This window comes from Dendrobates tinctorius, unplaced genomic scaffold, assembly GCF_039654945.1.
Source record: "Dendrobates tinctorius isolate UK_male_01 unplaced genomic scaffold, ASM3965494v1 ptg000070l, whole genome shotgun sequence".
Classification (NCBI taxonomy): domain Eukaryota; kingdom Metazoa; phylum Chordata; class Amphibia; order Anura; family Dendrobatidae; genus Dendrobates; species Dendrobates tinctorius.
Genome location: NW_027361738.1, coordinates 47618172 through 47636759, shown reverse-complemented (window position 1 = coordinate 47636759; position 18588 = coordinate 47618172). Strand labels below are relative to the sequence as shown.

General features: G+C 44.8%; 1 protein-coding gene across 3 annotated transcripts in view; it reads right to left on the bottom strand.

The window, feature by feature from the left end:
• Positions 1 to 18588, bottom strand: part of WDR37 (WD repeat domain 37) — a 199328-nt gene that overhangs the window by 102736 nt on the left and 78004 nt on the right. For all 3 annotated transcript variants that reach the window (XM_073581641.1, XM_073581640.1, XM_073581642.1), the window contains one exon: positions 17063 to 17240. In XM_073581641.1, the coding sequence (XP_073437742.1) occupies positions 17063 to 17200 (138 nt within the window). In that variant the 5' untranslated portion in view covers positions 17201 to 17240. The remainder of the gene's footprint in view (positions 1 to 17062; positions 17241 to 18588) is intronic.

Here is an 18588-nt window from a genome sequence, read left to right as displayed (position 1 = left end):
TTTATTGCCTTCTTGTCTGAGCAAGAAAAAATTAAATGTCAATGCTTTTGATTGTGTCCTAGGCAATGTCTGGTCTTCATAACTGGATAAAAACAAGCACCTTAGCAATTTACCGTACTTATTATTAAAAATCTTCTTCAAGAACGGAGGGATTTTTAATTCTATTGGGTACTGCTCATTTCCTAGGTTACCGGTCTCCTCTGTGGCCTACCAGCGATGGTCGATTTCCTAGGAAAGCATCATGAGGCTTACAAGCTCTTTGCCAGTGGCGTAACTACCGGGGTAGCAGCCGAAGCGGTTGCTTTGGGGCCCGGCCCATATAGGGGCCAATCGGCGCTACCCAGGTAGTGCAATTAACTACAATTCCTCCCCTAGAAATGCATGTCTCTTGCACTTGCAGCCCCCAGCCGGTGCGTATTCCATCTTCAGTTCTCCGGTGTTCTTCCTGCTTTCAGCGTCCGCTCATTACCTATGCGCATAAGTAATGAGCAGCTCATTACATATGCACATATGTAATGAGCGGCACCACATGGACGCTGAAAGCAGGAAGAACACTGCTGAGAGGAGAAGATGGAACAAGCACCGGCTGGGGGCTGCAAGAGACAGAGAGAGAGGTGACTGAGTATAACGGAGGGAGGCTCAGTGGCAGGCTCTGTCTGGCCTGGCGGGCGGGTAAATATACACCATGTGGTGCTGGGTGCTATATACCATGTGGTGCTGGGTGCTATACACCATGTGGTGCTGGGCGCTATATACACCATGTGGTGCTGGGCGCTATATACACCATGTGGTGCTGGGCGCTATATACACCATGTGGTGCTGGGCGCTATATACACCATGTGGTGCTGGGCGCTATATACACCATGTGGTGCTGGGCGCTATATACACCATGTGGTGCTGGGCGCTATATACACCATGTGGTGCTGGGCGCTATATACACCATGTGGTGCTGGGCGCTATATACACCATGTGGTGCTGGGCGCTATATACACCATGTGGTGCTGGGCGCTATATACACCATGTGGTGCTGGGCGCTATATACACCATGTGGTGTTGGGCGCTATATACACCATGTGGTGCTGGGCGCTATATACACCATGTGGTGCTGGGCGCTATATGTACACACACCATGTGGTGCTGGGTGTTATATACCATGTGGTGCTGGGTGCTATATACACACCATGTGGTGCTGGGTGCTATATACACCATTTGGTGCTGGGTGCTATATACACCATTTGGTGCTGGGTGCTATATACAACATGTGGTGCTGGGCGCTATATATATACCAGGTGGTGCTGGGCGCTATATACCAGGTGGTGCTGGGCGCTATATACCATGTGGTGTTGGGTCAGCAACTTAAAATATAAAATTATCAATGCTTAACTAATTTGATTGTATTGACTGAGTTACAGGATTAGGAATAATTGTGTTACATTATTTCTAATTCTGTTACTTAATGTGACTCTAGTATGGATTATCAGTAAGGGGGTGTGGTTTTGAGGGGGTGTGTCTTTGAGGGGGTGTGTCTTTAAGGGGGCCCCGTTTAAAAGTTTGCTATGGGGCCCAATCAGTTCTAGTTACGCCCCTGCTCTTTGCTATCACGTTTGCAAGATCGCTAGTTCCGGCCTCTGTAATATACAATATTACTTTGGTTTGGGCAGATGAAAAAGGCTTATGCTTATGGTTGTGTGCCTGAATTTTGAGTTAACTACTACATCCTGTCAGGGAGCAAGCTAGACCTCCATGAATATGGTCTCCGTGAACAGATTAGATTATAATTTTTATATATATATATATATATATATATATATACACACACAAAAAAAATTAAATATATATATATATATATATATATATATATATTATACTATACTATTCTTCCCTACCACATCCAGTTTCCCTAGTGTATTTTTTGGATGCAGTTAAAACTGTGGTCATTAATTGGCTTCAATGGTCACTAAAGAAAGGAAGTATGGATACTGGCATAAGCAAAAAAGAGTGGCGAGAATAAGTACACAAAATGACTGTTCAAACCAAGCATGGACGCTCCGTCCTTCTTACTGGTTTTCTATCTCTACCGCCCTCTTTGATTGTTTGATTGACAGCTCTGGCTTTACCGGAGAAAAGAGTGCGGTGGTAGAAAACAAGTGGTTGGGAAGGTACACAAATATTTGGCCACGCCGAGATTTTAAAAAAGTGCCTGTGCTTGTTTTGAACAGTCACTTTGTGGTTACAGACTCTCTTTACAAGTTGTAAAAAAACTATTCTGACCCCAGTTATTGAAAAAAAAAAAAATTACAGTAAGTGTAAACAACCTTTTAAGTGCTATTCATGGATCCTTACAAATAGATGCTCTAAATATAGAGTCCATCACATTTATATAAATTGTCCGGAATCTGCAATCTAAGCCCATCTGCCTCAATAAAGGTCTGACATAATCAAATACAATATCTCTAGTCACCTTAATCATTTTAACAAGAGCAATGATCGCTCGGCTCACCATCTGCTTCATTTCACCTTCAGCAGACACAGGTCTGAGAAAGAGACACAAATATCAGCAGCAAAAATCAGCCCAAAATGGACATAAAAGGAGAAACCTGAAGGTGCTGTAAACACTGGAGCGGTATAAAACCCGAGCGCACAAATCAACTCCACATACACAAAGCATCGGAGAAAGCGATGGAACAACGCAGAGGATCTGGTTCCAAGCTCCTTCCGACCGAGCCGCTGCCTTTCCTGTTCGAGAAAGGTCAAGTGATGCTTTTATGATCAACATTCACTTCTAAACCATCTAAAAATAGTCGGTGACTCATTATAAATGAGGAAAAACGGCAGACGCTCGTTCTATGTTCATAGCTAAGAGGCGCAACAGGTGCGAAATCATAATCCAGCGACACCCCCTCATAGAGCCCAATTCACACATCCCGGAAAATGTCAGCAGGAAATAATGATGTATTTACAGATTTATCAGCAATAATAATGCGTTATCACCAGCAGGATATGCCATAAATGCCTGGTAGATGCGGGTCCCACTGCTGGAATCCCCCCTGTCCGCGGTGCTCTCCGCAGAGAGGTGGCCGTACATGCGCGACGTTCTCTATTTGAGAGGTTAGAAATTTGTTAAGTGTGAGTGAATGGAGAATTCTTATTCCGGGCAACACATGAGATATTTTCGGGTTCCAGCAGATGCCAAACAGTTAGGTCCAGAAATATTTGGACAGTCACCGAATCTCTGTGATTTGGGCTCTACATGCCATTACATTGGATTTTAACCAACCGACATGCAATTGAAGAGATTGATTCGGCCATAGCAGAATATTCCACTTCTTTGCCTTAAACTCCAGGATGGCTTTCGTAGCACTTTATGGGTAATTATTCATCTGTAATCTGAAGCGACGCTGCATTTGGTTGAATCTGGGCAGAAAGCATCGCCCTGTACACTTCAGAATTCATCCGGCTGCTTCTGCCTTCAGTCACATCATCAATAACTACTAGTGACCCAGCGCCATTGGGAACCATGCATGCCAATGCCATCACACTGCCTCCACCAAGCTTTTCAGAGGATGTGGTGTGCTTTGGAACACGAGTCTTTCCGAGCCTTCCCGCTTCGGTCTTCCTCCCATCATTCTGGTACAGTTTGATCTTTGTTCAGATGAAACTAATAACTCTTTTCCAGAACTGGGTAGCTTCTTTAGATTTTTTTTTTTTAAGCGAAATCTAATCTGGCCTATTAAGGCTGATTAATGGTTTGCACCTTGTGAAACCCTCTGTATTTGCTCTCATGAAGTCTTCTCTTTAGACTTTGATACTGAAACACCTACTTCCTGAAGAGTGTTCTTCCCTTGGGTGGATGTTGTAAAGGGATTTTTCTTCATTATAGAAAGGATTCTACAATCATCCACCACTGTTGTTTTCCGTGGACGTTCAGGCCTTTTTGAGTTCACCACTGCGCTCTTTTTCTTTGCAGAATGTAACAAGCTGCTGATGTTACATTGAGTGCTCCTTTGACCGCATATTGTGCGTTCAAAGAAAGCTTCCAAATGCCACACCTGGAATCAGCTCTAGACCTTTTATCTGCTTAATGGATGATGGATTAATGAGGGAAAAGCACATGCAGCCCATTAAAGTGCTTTTGAGATAATTGTCCAATTACTTTTGTCCCTTTAAAAAAGGCAGCAACATATTATTGAGCTGTAATTCTTAAACCCTAAACTCAAACATATAAAGATGCCAAAACTTGTGCGGCTGCCAAAATATTTCTGGATCTAGCTATATGTCCCAAATACCATTTTTGGGTAGGAAACAAAAATTTCCTTGCGTGTCTAGAAGAAAGGGGTCTATATTCATTCATACATGCAGTTCAGTTTTGAGAAAGGAGTCAATATGATCCTGAACCTGTTAATAAAAGCTACTTGAAGTATTACCACACATGGAATTACTCCTTTTTCCCCAGCAGCACGGTCTACCAGAATGTCCATCTCCTACTTCTCCCGTGTCTTGACGGAGTGCACCCCGTTGCAGCACCTGCACGATTGTGCACCCGTAGCTTACCCTTCCAATGACATTTTTAGAATGTCACTGCAGAGTAAAGTATAAAGAAGCACTCCCATCCCAAACTTTCATGGGAGAAGTGATTAAAGTTTTTGGGCGGTCCAAAAGAAATGTATGCATTCTCCGACTTACTTGAATGTGAGAAAATTATGTAAGAAAGTATGTTTCAGTTCTGACCTCTTGGCTCTACCACAGTGAGATCTCTTCTGGCACAGGGAGAGGTTATTTGTCTCTAATAATATTTAGGTAGGTGCTATGCGTCACATCCATATAAATGCCATTAGCCAAGGCTCCCTAGCAAAACCTTGTCAAGTGCGTCACACGGCTTCCTTTGTCTGGTTTTCCTTTGTATATGGCAATCTGGTGCCAGCATGGTCAATCTGACCAGTCCGAGGCAATGTAGCTCCATACTGCAGAAGCTAAATTGCACAGTGTGTCCTGAAAACTCTCTTACAGTCAGTAGTTACTTTTTCAGCAACTGGAGTTACAATATCTCTTCTGTAGGATAGGACCAGACAAGCGAGCCTCTGCTCCACACATTGATGAACTTTCTGCCCAATTGACCCTGTTATTGTTTCACTGCTTGTCCTTCCTTGGACAATCTTTAGTAGGTTCTAATCACTGAATGGAACAGGGTACTCAAACAGTTGTTCTGCACCTAAGCACTGACACTGCCAGGAGCTCAGCCGTGCTCCATGTCAGTGTTTGGTACTGTACTGCTGACAGGAGCCAAAGAGCAAAGCAGCAGCTGTAGACAGGAACCAGCCAGGGGATGCACACTAAAGGTACTGTCACACTTCGCGATGTACCAGCGATCCCGACCAGCGACATGACGCGGTCAGGATCGCTGGTACATCGCTAAGTGGTCGCTAGTGAGCTGCCACACAGGCAGATCTCACCAGCGACATAGCAGCGGTCGGGGGTCGCTACTTACCTGTCAGACGAGGCGATCCTGACGTCCTCCCGCCCGCGTCCACGTGTCGCTCGTCGTCACAGCAGGAAGCGCAGCAGGAAGCTGACGACAAGAAAAAGTCCAGGACGTTCTCGCGCGATCAGCGATAACCAGCGGTGGAGCGGTCGGCGTTAAGTATCAGACATAGCGATATCGCTAGTGTGACAGGCCCTTAATGCACTGCTTACCATCAGTGTGCGCTCTCATGGCCTGACTTGTCTCTGCAGGAGTGCCGATTGGTACTGTACTGCAGACAAGGGCCAGTAATGCTTGTTCGAGTGCTGACAATCAAGGTATGATAGTGCTCAATGTGCCAAGACCTATACTTCAGATATTTTTATTAAAGGAGCCAAAAGTCCCCTACATAGAAATAGAAGTTTAATTAGAATTTTGGGGGCTGATAAGACTCCCTTCGAGACCTTCCTATTTCTAAAATGTAGGCCAGATGTATATCTTTGTACTGTATTAGCCAGTTAATAGAAGAATGTAGGCCTTCAATTTGCTTAATTTGGGTGAATAGAATCACAAAAAAGTTTAGTTCAGGCAAATCCAAATTTACTGCGAGATTCGGAAAAAAAAATCGTAGTTACTTACCGATAACGGTATTTCTCTGATCCCATGACGGCACCACGGAGAGAGAGGGATCCGCCCTCAGGGACAGGAAACCTACAGATGAAAAAGGCGGTACCTCTCTCCCACATCAGTTGGTTTACAGAGCATTACACAGAACTTTCAGCTGCAACTCAAAAGGTTATAAAAAATCCAAAATTAATCAAATTACTTATCTTAAGCTTAATAGAGGCACCGTGTGGCTAAGTATTAAAGCTAACTAACTCACTCTAATGTGCACACCTGTGTGTGTGCAAGGGAGGGGATGTACGGGTGCCGTCATGGGATCAGTGAAATACCGTTATCGGTAAGTAACTACGATTTTCTCTTTCCCCCATGACGGCACCACGGAGAGACTTACAAAGATTGTACATCTAGGGAGGGACCACCGCCTCCAGAACCCTTTTCCCAAAGGTGAGATCTGAAGAGGAGGTCAAGTCTAGACGGTAATGTCTGAAAAATGTAGAGGGGAAGACCAAGTGGCAGCTCTACATACCTGGTCTATCGAAGCGCCGGCTTTCTCCGCCCAGGTTGAACGGGCCCTTACGTCCTCCGGGATGGCCGCCCCGCAGGAGGAGTAAGATAGTGTGATGGCCTCTCTTATCCACCTCGCCAGTGTGGCCTTCGATGCTTTTTGACCCTTTCGAGGACCCTGAAAACAGACAAACAGAGCCCTATCCTTCCTAAACTCCCTCGTGGTTGTCAAATATTGGACCAGGCATCTTTTTACGTCTAAAGTGTGTAATACCTCTTCTGTTTCGTTTTTGGGATTGGTACAGAAGGAGGGTAAGGAGATTTCCTGGGTCCTATGAAACTGAGAAGACACCTTGGGGAGATATGCTGGGTCGGTTCTAAGAATTACCCTATCATGCAGAACTTGCGTGAAGGGTGAGTGGGCAGACAAGGCTTGTATATCACTAATGCGGCGGGCAGAAGTTAATGCTACGATGAGGGAGGTCTTAAGGGACAATATTTTTAAGGGAACCTCCGCTAGGGGTTCGAAGGGAGATCTGGTTAGTGCATTTAGCACTATAGATCCCGGGGGGGGCGTAGGGCGATCGGCCTAGATCTACTTGAGGCTCTAATGAATCTCATAACCCGTCTATTTTTGGCTAGGTCATAGTTATACAAAGCTCCCAAGGCCGCCACCTGTACTTTTAAGGTGCTGGTAGCTAACCCTTGTTCCAACCCCCTCTGTAGGAATTCCAGAATCTTGTCTACCGGGATTTCGCCCGTTGGGTCGGAGCCTGACACTGACATGAATTTCTTCCACACTTTGCCATATGCTTTAGTGGTTACTGGCTTTCTGCTTTGTAGTAGCGTGGTTACCAAGTTTGACGAGAAGCCCTTGTTACTTAGGAGCTCCCTCTCAAAAGCCAAGCTGTCATGTGTAGTTTTTTATGTGGGGGTGATACACCAGTCCCTGGGATAGCAGGTCTGGAGTTTCTGGTAGAACCCAGGGATCCGTTACGGACATCCATATTCTCCGTGGCCAGAAGGGCGCTATTACCACTACCATCGTCTTCTCTCCCAGTATTTTCCTCAGTACTAGGGGAATAACAGATATTGGGGGGAAGGCGTAGGCCAGATGATAATCCCAGGGTATCGTGAAAGCGTCTAGAGCTACTGGGCCCCCCCTGGGGATCGATTGAGCAGAAGGTTTCCAACTTCCGATTCTGGCAGTTCGCAAATAAGTCTATTTCAGGCCGGCCCCAGAGTTTCACAATCTGGTTGAAGACTAAGGCTGAGTGCAGACGGAGTTTTGAGCCCTGCGGATTTTTTTGTGCAGAATGGAAGAAAACCGCAGGTCAAATGACCTGCATTTTTCCTGCGGATTTCTTCCATTTTTCACGCAGTTTTCATGCGGTTTTTGTGCGGTTTTCCATTGCGGTTTTCCCCCTGCGGATTTGGTGACAGGGGAGATAGAAAACCGCACAAAAGAAGTAACATGCTGCGGATTTTGTACCGCAGGAAAACCGCGCGGAAAAATCCGCAGCGTCTGCACAGCGGTTTTTTTTTTTTCCCATTCATTTTAAAGGTACTGTACATCACAATGCGGATATGCAACGTTTCTGCGTGGTAAAATCCGCTGCGGAAACGCTGCAAATCAGCATCATGTGCACATGGCCTAACTGGTTTAGTTCCCACTCCCCCTGTTTTAGACGTGTCCTGCTTAAAAAATCTGCCGTTTGATTTTCTGAAACCTTTATGTGAAGGACTGTCAGGGATTCTAGATGGTGTTCTGCTAGGTGGAAGATGAACTTTGTTACCTCCATCAGTGGACGAGATCTGGTGCCCCCCTGGTGGTTTACATATTCTACCACTACCTGGTTGTCTGAAAAAACCCTTGTGTGATGGGAACGAAGAGAATCTAGAAAATCAAAGAGCTAGTTTTACTGCCAGCAGCTCCTTCATATTTGAGGAAGCGACTCTCTTCCCTGGTCCCAGGGCCCTTGTGCCACCTGGTTGTCTAGATGTGCACCCCACCCCCAGGGTCTTGCGTCCATAGTTAGGATCTTTGTCGCAGGTAATGCCCAAGGAACCCCCTTGGCTAGGTTGGCTGGAACTGTTCACCATGTTAAGGAATGTATTATCTCTGGTGAGATGTTTAATTGCATGTCTAAATTCCCGTGCAGGTAAACGTCTGCGTCTAATATTTCCCACTGTAAGTTTCGAGTGTGGCTCTGTGCCCACTGAACTGCTGGCATGCAGGCTGTCATCGACCCCACTAGTGACATTGCCTTTCTCAGGGTAGTGTTCGGGGAGGCTATCATTTGTGACGCTGTTTGTGTCATTTTTTGCACCTTCGCCTGCGGAAGATAACATTTCTGTTCGATTGAGTCCAGTGTTATCCCCAAGTACTCTTGCACCTGACTTGGTACGAGCCTGGACTTGGGCAAGTTCAGAATCCACCCTAGACTTAGTAGAGACCTCATGACTATGTGCAATTGTTGTTTGCAGTGGTGAAAGGTGACCCCTATTATTAAGAGATCGTCCAGATATGGGACTATCAGAATGTTTTGCTCTCTTATGTGGGCCATTACCTCCGACATTACCTTTGTAAATACCTTTGGAGAAATGGCTAGCCCAAAGTGGAGGGCTCTGAACTGATAATGTTTTTATCTCCCCCTGGATTGTCACCGCCACCCTGAGGTATTTCCTGTGGTCTCTGTGAATAGGCACATGGTAATATGCGTCTCTTAAGTCTAATACGGCAATGAAGCAAGCTGGGGGAAGCATTTTTATACAAGATTTTATTGTCTCCATTTTGAAGTGCTGAATTTCTAGGAATTTGTTCAGCCTTTTAGATTTATGATCGCCCTGTACGATCCATCTGACTTCTTACGAAGGAAGAGAGGGGAGTAGAAGCCTTTGCCCCTGTCTTAGTAGGGGACTTCTTGTAACACGTTTTTCTCTCGTAGATTCGTTATTTCTTGCTGTAGAGCAAGCTGCTCGTGTGATGTCCTTTGGGGCGTTATCACAAAAGAATCGTTTGGGAGGGTGATGAATTTTAGCCTCAGACCTTCTTTTATTATGTCTAGTATCCATGAACTCACGGATATTTTTTCCCAGGCCTGGAGAAAGTAAGATAATCTTCCCCCGACCCGGGGAGTACCTTCATTGTGGCTTCTTGTGGTTGGGGGGTTTGTTAAACTTAAAGCCTTTATTCTTGTTCCTTCTATCCTCCCATCCTTCTTTGTTCCCTTTTGGGGGATTCCGCCGCATAAACCTTCTGTTCCGAAAAGGACGTTTGTATGACTGGCTGGGGAACCCGGGAAAGGATTTCTTCTTGTCCCCGGCTTTGTCTAAGATGTCGTCCAGTGTTGGGCCAAATAAGAATTCCCCCTTGCACGGGATTGCGCACAACTTGGCTTTTGTCTGCAAATCACCCGGCCAGCATTTCAGCCATAAGGCGCGTCTTGTGGCATTTGAGAAGGCCGCTGTCTACCGACGCATCCGCCAGAAACGCTGCTGCTCCCTTCATTACCGAAACTGATCTTTGTATCGTTTCTGTCGGGACTTTCCCCTTTATCTGAGAATCTAAATGGTCCAGCCAGACCATCAGGGCACGTGCTGTACATGTGGCTGCTATGGCTGGCTTTAGCCCCCCTCCTGCTGCTTCCCAAGCGTTTAAGAGAGTTTCAGCTTTCTTATCCATTGGGTCCTTCAGGGTGCCCATTTCTTCGAAGGGCAGGGCAAATTTTTTAGAAGCTTTAGCGACCGCTACATCTAATTAAGGTGCCTTGCTCCATAAGGATCAGGCCGGGTCGTCAAAGGGGTATTTTCTCTTTGGTGTTAGGAGGACTTTTTTGTCCGACTTTTTCCACTCTCGCTTGATGAGGGAGTGGATTTTCGCTTTAATCGGGAAAGCCCTCCGTTTTTTTTTGCTCTAGCCCTCCGAACATTATATCTTGGGCCGTTTTCTTAGGGCGTTCGTCTACCAGACCCATAGTTGTCCTCACAGCTTTTACTAGGGAGTCCGTCTCCTCAATGGGAAAGCAGCTGCATCCCCCTTCTGAGGATGATGAAGAGGACTGGGAGGATGATGAATCACTTGAGTCGGATTGTTCACTTCAAGCCGCACAGAGCTTTTTCTCCCACGCAGGGGGTAGCTCTCCCGTGCATATAGCACATACCATGTGTTTAGATTTGGTAGTGCATTTACGCCCCTGAAAAAGAAAAATTAATAGTCACAAATTAGCGAGCAGGCATTCAGGGAGATCACTCACCCTCCTGTGGAATGAACACCGTCTCGTGCGTAGGGATTATCTCCACTGCTGAGTCCACTTCTGGCTGTGCCGCCATGGTGGAGCTTTGGCTGCGCCGCGATCCTGCCTGACCGCTGCTGCTGCGCTGCTGGGAAGAGTCGCGCAGGCGCTGTAGGTGCTGGTGCGATTCCTGCGTTTGCTGTGGTCCCTGCTTCGGGGACCGCCGCCATGTCTCCTTCTCCTTCTGCGGTTTCCCACTCATGGTGACCGCTTCCTTCTCTTTCAGCGCGCTTTTTAAAGCCTCATTTTTTTATCCACCCCCAATTTTTTTTTTTTTTTTTTTTAATTTCGCGCCGCCGCCCCCTTCCCAGGGAGCCCTGCGCCACGCCGGAAGTCCCGCGCGTGCGCCCCGCGATACTACCCAGCGGTGCACCGCGCCTCCCTTCTTTAAAGGGGTTGTCCGGGCTTTTCACATAATCTCAGTGCATATCTGGGCTGCAGAATTATGACAATAAGTAATTTACTTTCTGTCACTAGTTTGCACAGTTTTCTAGATATTCTGAACAGAACGTCCAAGGGGGGGGGTGTTATGGCATTGAAATGAGAACTGGTCGTAACCTCCTACTCTACTCCAAACATGCCCTCTATAGCAACAACCCCACCCTCCATAGCTACAGGCCCTCCCTGTCCACATGAAGAAGCCCACATCACACAGTAACAATTCCTCCCCCTCTAGCAGCCTCACTGCAGAGAGCAGACCACCCAGCTGCTCCTCCCCCAGACACACACTGAACAGTGATCTATGGAAAGTGAAACTAGTGAGGAGGGAAAATCATCCTTGTGACAGGTCCTCTAACATGAAACATAGGGTCAGAATCCTCTCTTACTCTTCTATGTCTCTATATTTAGTTTTGAGAGGCAATGTGCAACTACCACAATAAAGAGCAGGTATCAGAGGTATAAGGTGTACAGCCGGCCTTGTGATGCATTGCCTTTCACTTACAATGATGGACATTCTTTAAATATATTCTGTGCCATAACAATAGCCAGCTATTCTCTACAGGCAAAGAAATACGCACAGTAATTAGCAGTAAGACACACTAATTATAGGAGGAAAGAACAAGAGTCCAGGGGGCACCCGCACAGATGCCAGGAAAATTATTTTTACCACCAAGACAGGAAGAGATTTTCCACTTAGATGGGCATTAGAATAAAGAATGTCAGCTAAGATCACGATGTCTGTGCTCCCTGCCTACAGTATATGAGGGGAACTTTTCTCAACGTACACTGAACAAAAATAGAAACGCAACACATTTCTATTTGCTCCCATCTCTGAACTCAATGAGCCTTTTTATCTCAAATATTGTTCACAAATTTGTGTAAATCTGTGAGCTCTTCTCCTTTGTCGAGCTAATGCATCCGCCTCACAGGTGTAGCATATCCAGATGGTGATTACACAGCATGGTTATTGCACAGGTGTAGCATATCCAGATGGTGATTACACAGCATGGTTATTGCACAGATGTGGCATATCCAGATGGTGATTAGACAGCATGGTTGTTGCACAGGTGTGACATATCTAGATGGTGATTAGACAGCATGGTTATTGCACAGGTGTGACATATCCAGATGGTGATTAGACAGCATAGTTATTGCACAGATGTGGCATATCCAGATGGTGATTAGACAGCATGGTTATTGCACAGGTGTGACATATCCAGATGGTGATTAGACAGCATGGTTGTTGCACAGGTGTGACATATCTAGATGGTGATTAGACAGCATGGTTATTGCACAGGTGTGACATATCCAGATGGTGATTAGACAGCATAGTTATTGCACAGATGTGGCATATCCAGATGGTGATTAGACAGCATGGTTATTGCACAGGTGAGGCATAGCCAGATGGTGATTAGACAGCATGGTTATTGCACAGGTGTGACATATCCAGATGGTGATTAGACAGCATGATTATTGCACAGGTGTGACATATCCAGATGGTGATTAGACAGCATGGTTATTGCACAGGTGCGGCATAGGCCTCTTTCACACATCCGTCTTTCACCATCAGTCAAAATCCGCCGCTTTGCAAAAAAAAACGGATCCGCCATTTTTGTTGGCGGATCTATTTTTTTCCCCATTAACTTGCATTAACGGCGGATCTTGACGGATGGCCATCCGTTGGATCCGTTTTTGTACGGATCCGCCAAAATTTTAGCGTCCGCTGACATGGCAGGACGGACAGGACACTGCAACGTTTTTTTTTGTTGCCGGATCCGCATTTGTACAGTGCGCATGGCCGGAATTGGCTTTGCCGGAAAGTTAACCCTAAATGCCAATCGGGTGAAAAAATATTCTCTCTCTCTCCAATCCAATCTCGTCCCGACCCCGGTCTCGTCCCGCGATCTCGACCCAGTCCCGCGACCCCGGTCTCTTCTCGCAGCTCGTCCCGGTCCCGCGATCTCTTCCCAGGATCTCTTCCCAGTCCCGTGGCCCACGGCGGTACTTTTTGGTTGCGGTTCCGTTAACATTACTACATCGGCGAACCCCGTCAATGCAACGGTCTGGTGGCACTCATTGGTGTCTCGATGGACACGGATCCGTTCTCCGCCTTTTTGGTGGATGGCAACTGACGGGAACAACGTAAGTATTAAACAGGCCATATCAAGGTGGTGATTAGACAGCATGGTTATTGCACAGGTTTGACAAATTCAAATGGTGATTAGACAGCATGGTTACTGCACTGGGCCACTCTAAAATGTGCAGTTTTATCACACAGCACAATGCACAAGTTTTGGGGCAGTGTAATATTGGCATGCTGACTACAGGAATGTCCACCAGTGCAGTATAACACAACCTCCACCAAGGGGTGCTGGTGAGGGAAGAGAGGTTGCAAACACAGCATAGCCACTGAGCAGTGGCGAAAGAGTGGTCAGACGAGTAGAGTCAGAAACAGTCAGGAGCAGAAGTACCAGAAGTCACAGCAGTACACATGGTCAGAAGCAAGCCAGGGGGTCAGCAACGGTCGGAAGCGGATAAGACAAAAATAGAAGACAGAATCCGGTCCGAATGCAAGCCAAGTCTAAACCACGGAGTCAACAAACTTACAGGGAAACACCGAGTCAGGACAGACAGAGGTAATAAACAGACACAGGACAAGTCAGGAATCACAGCAGGACAAATCAGGATATACCAGAGTCAGATACACACGCCTGAAGGCAGACCTATAGCCGACACCGCCTCCAGGATGCAGCGGAGCTAAATAGCAAACTTGAAACCAGACTAAGAAAAGTTAACCCCTGAAATGACCAGACGGGGAACATGTAATCATAACACAGTCTCATAAGAAGTTTCAGAGAATTTGGTAGTACATCCAACAGGTCTCACAACCGCAGACCTCGTGTAACCACACCAGCCCAGGACCTCAACATCTAGCATTTTCACCTCAAAGATAGTCTGAAATTAGCCACCCAGACACAGGTGCTACAACCATCGGTTTCATAGCCAAAGGATTTCTGCACAAACTGTCAGAAACCGTCTCAGGAAAGCTCATCTGCTGCTCATCGTCCTCATCGGGGTCTCCTCCTGACTGTAGATTGTCATCGTAACCGACCTGAGTGGGCAAATGCTCACTTTTGAAAGCATATGGCACGTTGGAGAGGGGTTCTCTTCACGGCTGAATCCTGATTTCCCCTTGCAGATGTCAGCATTGTGAATCGAGTGGCACATGGTGGGGGTGAGGTTATGATATGGACAACAAACACAAGTGCATTTTATTGATGCCATTTTGAAGGGCGAGGAAGGCAGAGAAAATAAATGGAAGGAGTTGCTATGCAAAAGCATGTGTGTGGTGGCATTTTTAATAAAGGAAATTAAAAATGGATAAAGGATAAAAGTGTCATAAAATTATGCAGAAAACATCAGTAGCCAAAGAAACTGCTATTTTTTTTCTTCAAATCCTTCTCCTCACTTAGACCCACTTAAGGCAATACCAAGTTGCGGGATTAGCGGTCAACACAGAGGTTAAAGATTACCGATACAGGAATGACTCCAGGCGAGGAGGTTAAGACTAATGGATTGCAGGCTCACTGTAACATATCTCCATGCGCCACAGGAAAAAAAATGAAAAAGAGCAGCAAATTTAATGAAAACGAACAGCTGTCACATTGGAAAGTTCAGGTCTTTGATCTCTGCGGTCACATCTGGGATATCCAAGTTGATTCCAGAATTGCGCATTTCACATGGCACAGAAAAAAAAAAAAGAGCAATGAAGAGGGTAAGTAAGCAGGAACCCCAGGGTTCTTCTGTGCCTGCTGTCCATCCTAGCTCGTACACACCAGGGCTTTCTGCTTTGAGAAAGGTTCTGTCCCCACCCCACTTTGAAGAAAAATAACAATACAGTGAGGGAAATAATTATTTGATCACTTGCTGATTTAGTAATTTTGCCCACTGACAAAGACATGAACACGCTACAATTTTAAGGGGAGGTTAATTTTTACATTGAGAGATAGAATATCAAAAATAAAATCCAGAAAATAACATTGTATAATTTATAAATGAGGGGGCGTTACCAGTGTGAGACGTGTAATGACTGACAGTATGCTCTCTTGATTTACATGTCTCACACTGGTCACTCCAGCTTTAACTTAAAAGAAGCTCTGGAGGCAGATTCTCAGGAAGATCTACATCCAGCCCATAGATCTTAAAAGCTCATTTACCAAACAAGATAAACATGGACTTCTATAGAATAAGACTTCGTATTGCAGATATCAAGGCATCATTTTATTCAACCTTCTATGACCTACATGCCCATATACATGGCTTATGAGGGTTGATCTTAACGACAAATTCCCTTTAATGTGCTTAAGTAGGTGGGCCATGACGGATGTATATGTAAGGAGAAGGGTCCCTGACACATGTCCTACACAGGAGAACTAAAATGTCAGTATCCGCTCGTGAAACACATGGTATTTTAATAGATTACCGTATATAAAAAAAAAAATAGGTGTTACAGCAAGGACATAAGGACATATCACTTAAGAGACATAACTAAGCCCTTAATGAAAAGTATATGCTTCTTAATCTGAGAATAGCACAAAATATGGACAGATATCCTGTTTCCAGCGATTACTTGCTGGACTGCTTCCTGTGGTTTTGATTAAAAAAAAAAAAAAAATCACTTACCTATGCTGCTATTCTTAATTACTGGCTCTGTATAACCCCACTCGCACTGCTGATTGACAGCTTTCGGTGTACATGGTGCGTAAGCTAATTTCCCATTAATTAGACATATGACAGCTGGTGCTCATAAAGTTCTATGGAAAACTGCAAGTGATGTGTCAGGTAAACCTGCAGCATAACATCTGCACCTGCCTCCGCCTCCTCCTCTGTAGAATTTTAAAAGCACCAACTGTCATCTCCTATCTCAATAATGTGAAATTCTGTCTCCACTGAATACAGAATTTGTCTCCAAAATGGAGTGAAAGAAGCAAATTTCACCAATAAGATTTATTACAAATGTTCTTATTTCCACATATGCTACTGATTTATGGGAAAAAAAAAAAATGTTAAAAATCTGTTTGACAGCAGCCATCAGTAGCGGAGCTTAATAGCTCAGCCATCAAAAATCACACAGCAGGCGTCAGACAATTGAGATTCCTGGAAACAAGCGGTACAGGCTGCTTCTACCTGCTCAGATTTTCTATACACAGCGCTCAAGTAGCTCATTGCGCTCCAGGAGCGCGTCAGAGTGACAATGCCTTCACCAGTTCACAGATTTTAATGCAATGGATTTCTAATAAAGTTTGAAGATTTTTACTTAAGTCTGGATGTGTCGCCCACCCCTATATTTTCACTTAATGCTCAAATAGCACAGTATATAAAATAGAATCTGCAGTACCGTCCCAGTGGTCACATGACTGATCACTTGATCGCTGGGATCCTGGCTCACAGAGGCTTCTGCTGGGACCAACTAGGCCCACCACAGCACAAAAATGGACGATTACCCCTGTAACTTGGGCTGCTAAGATCTTACTGCAGCGGACAACAGTCTTAAAAAGCAAAATAGCAAAATCCACAATAAATTGGGGGAGAGGCTACATTCACCAATTACCAAGAACCCGTCATTCATAAAATTCATGTAATCTTCACCGTCTCCAAAACACAATTCTGAGCCCGTGAGGAATCCAATTCAAATGATAGTTTTCATTTATCCCCTCAGGCGATAGTAAGAGGCACTCACCTGTCCCTCCAGTATATCCCGATGCAGACTTGGCCGCTCCTGCTCCGTGCTATTTGTCCTCTTCAATGTCAGACTGTTGGACTTGCGCTTCTGCTTAGTTTGCCGCGCAGCTGCCCAGCTTCCACTTTCAGTGGGCATCCCTCCTCAGTTTGTGGTTCCCAGCAGGATGGAAGAAAATCTGGAAGAGGGGAACAACAACAACAAGCTTTCATGAAAGAGGATCCAAACAAATATATAAAAACTAGCTTGGCCCGTGCAAAATTTTCACACACTGGTCGTCGGGGAGGGGGGGCGCAGGCAATTTCAGAAAAAGCAAGCTGGTCAAATGTAAATGTATTTCATGAGATGATGAACACAGACAGGTATTTATATATGTAGATTGGTAATACAATAAATTGGTTTGATAAGTAGAGGCCAAAAAATGTCTTCAGGGTGAGGTGCCACCTGCCGGTCATTGTGTCTTTCTGAAGGTTTATGAAAATGAATGTTTAAACTATATTTAGTGATAAAATTGTGAATGTGTGGTTTGTTTGGCTGTTTTCTTGCTGAAGGGAGTAAGTTTAACTTTCAAATGGTGTATCTTGTGTGTGTGGGGCGAAGTAATCAGCGAAAAAGCAGTGCATCTTTACAAATGTGTTGGTAGTGTGCTTTGGGGTACTGCAGGTCCTTTTTCCTTACTGCAGGTTTATGAAAATTAATGTTTAAACTGTATTTTGTGATGTGTGGTTTGTTTGGCTATTTTCTTGCTGAAGGGAGCTAGTTTACCTTTCAAACGGTGTGCCATTTTTGTGTGTGGGTGCAGTATGAACGGGAATACAAAGGAATCACCGAAAAACAGTGTTTAGAAATAATAGAATAGATTTACATTTGACCAGCTTGCATTTTCTGAAATTGCCTGCGCCCCCGACGACCAATGTGTGAAAATTTCGCACAGGCCAAGCTGGTCCAAACAAATATATAAAAATTAAAAAAAAAAAAAAAGTAAACATTAAATTTAAAAACGTAAACAGCTTTACTTTTCTTTTTTTTAACTTTTGTTTAGTTTTTGGTGTTTGTTGCATGTTTTTAATTTGAATCTCATTCTTTTAGTTTACGTCCAGAATATCTCTGTTCTCCTGGGGTTTTTTTTTTTTATTGTTTATTCAATGTTCTTCATTGTGGGTTTGGAGTTTCCTAATGTAGGTGTCCGTTTCGACCGCAAATTTCAAACATTTTGGTAATATTTTTAAACAAATGTTTGTTCTTTCTCCCTTCAGAGTGATTTTACTTAGGTCTGAAATTTTTTGAGGAAACACTAAAGTAAATGAGAGAATGTCACTTTTTGTAATAAAAAAAAACATTGCAGAAAAGGTCTAAGGTGCAATGTTGGATTCGGTTTAGGTCACAATCGGCATAATTACAGACCGGACTCTGCCCGACTCGTCACAGGGATGGACATCCCAGATGAATAGTTGGAGGTAACTGACATGTGTCACGCTCATAAAGGTAACCACTTATTATATTTTTCCGGTGTCATGTCAGTCAAT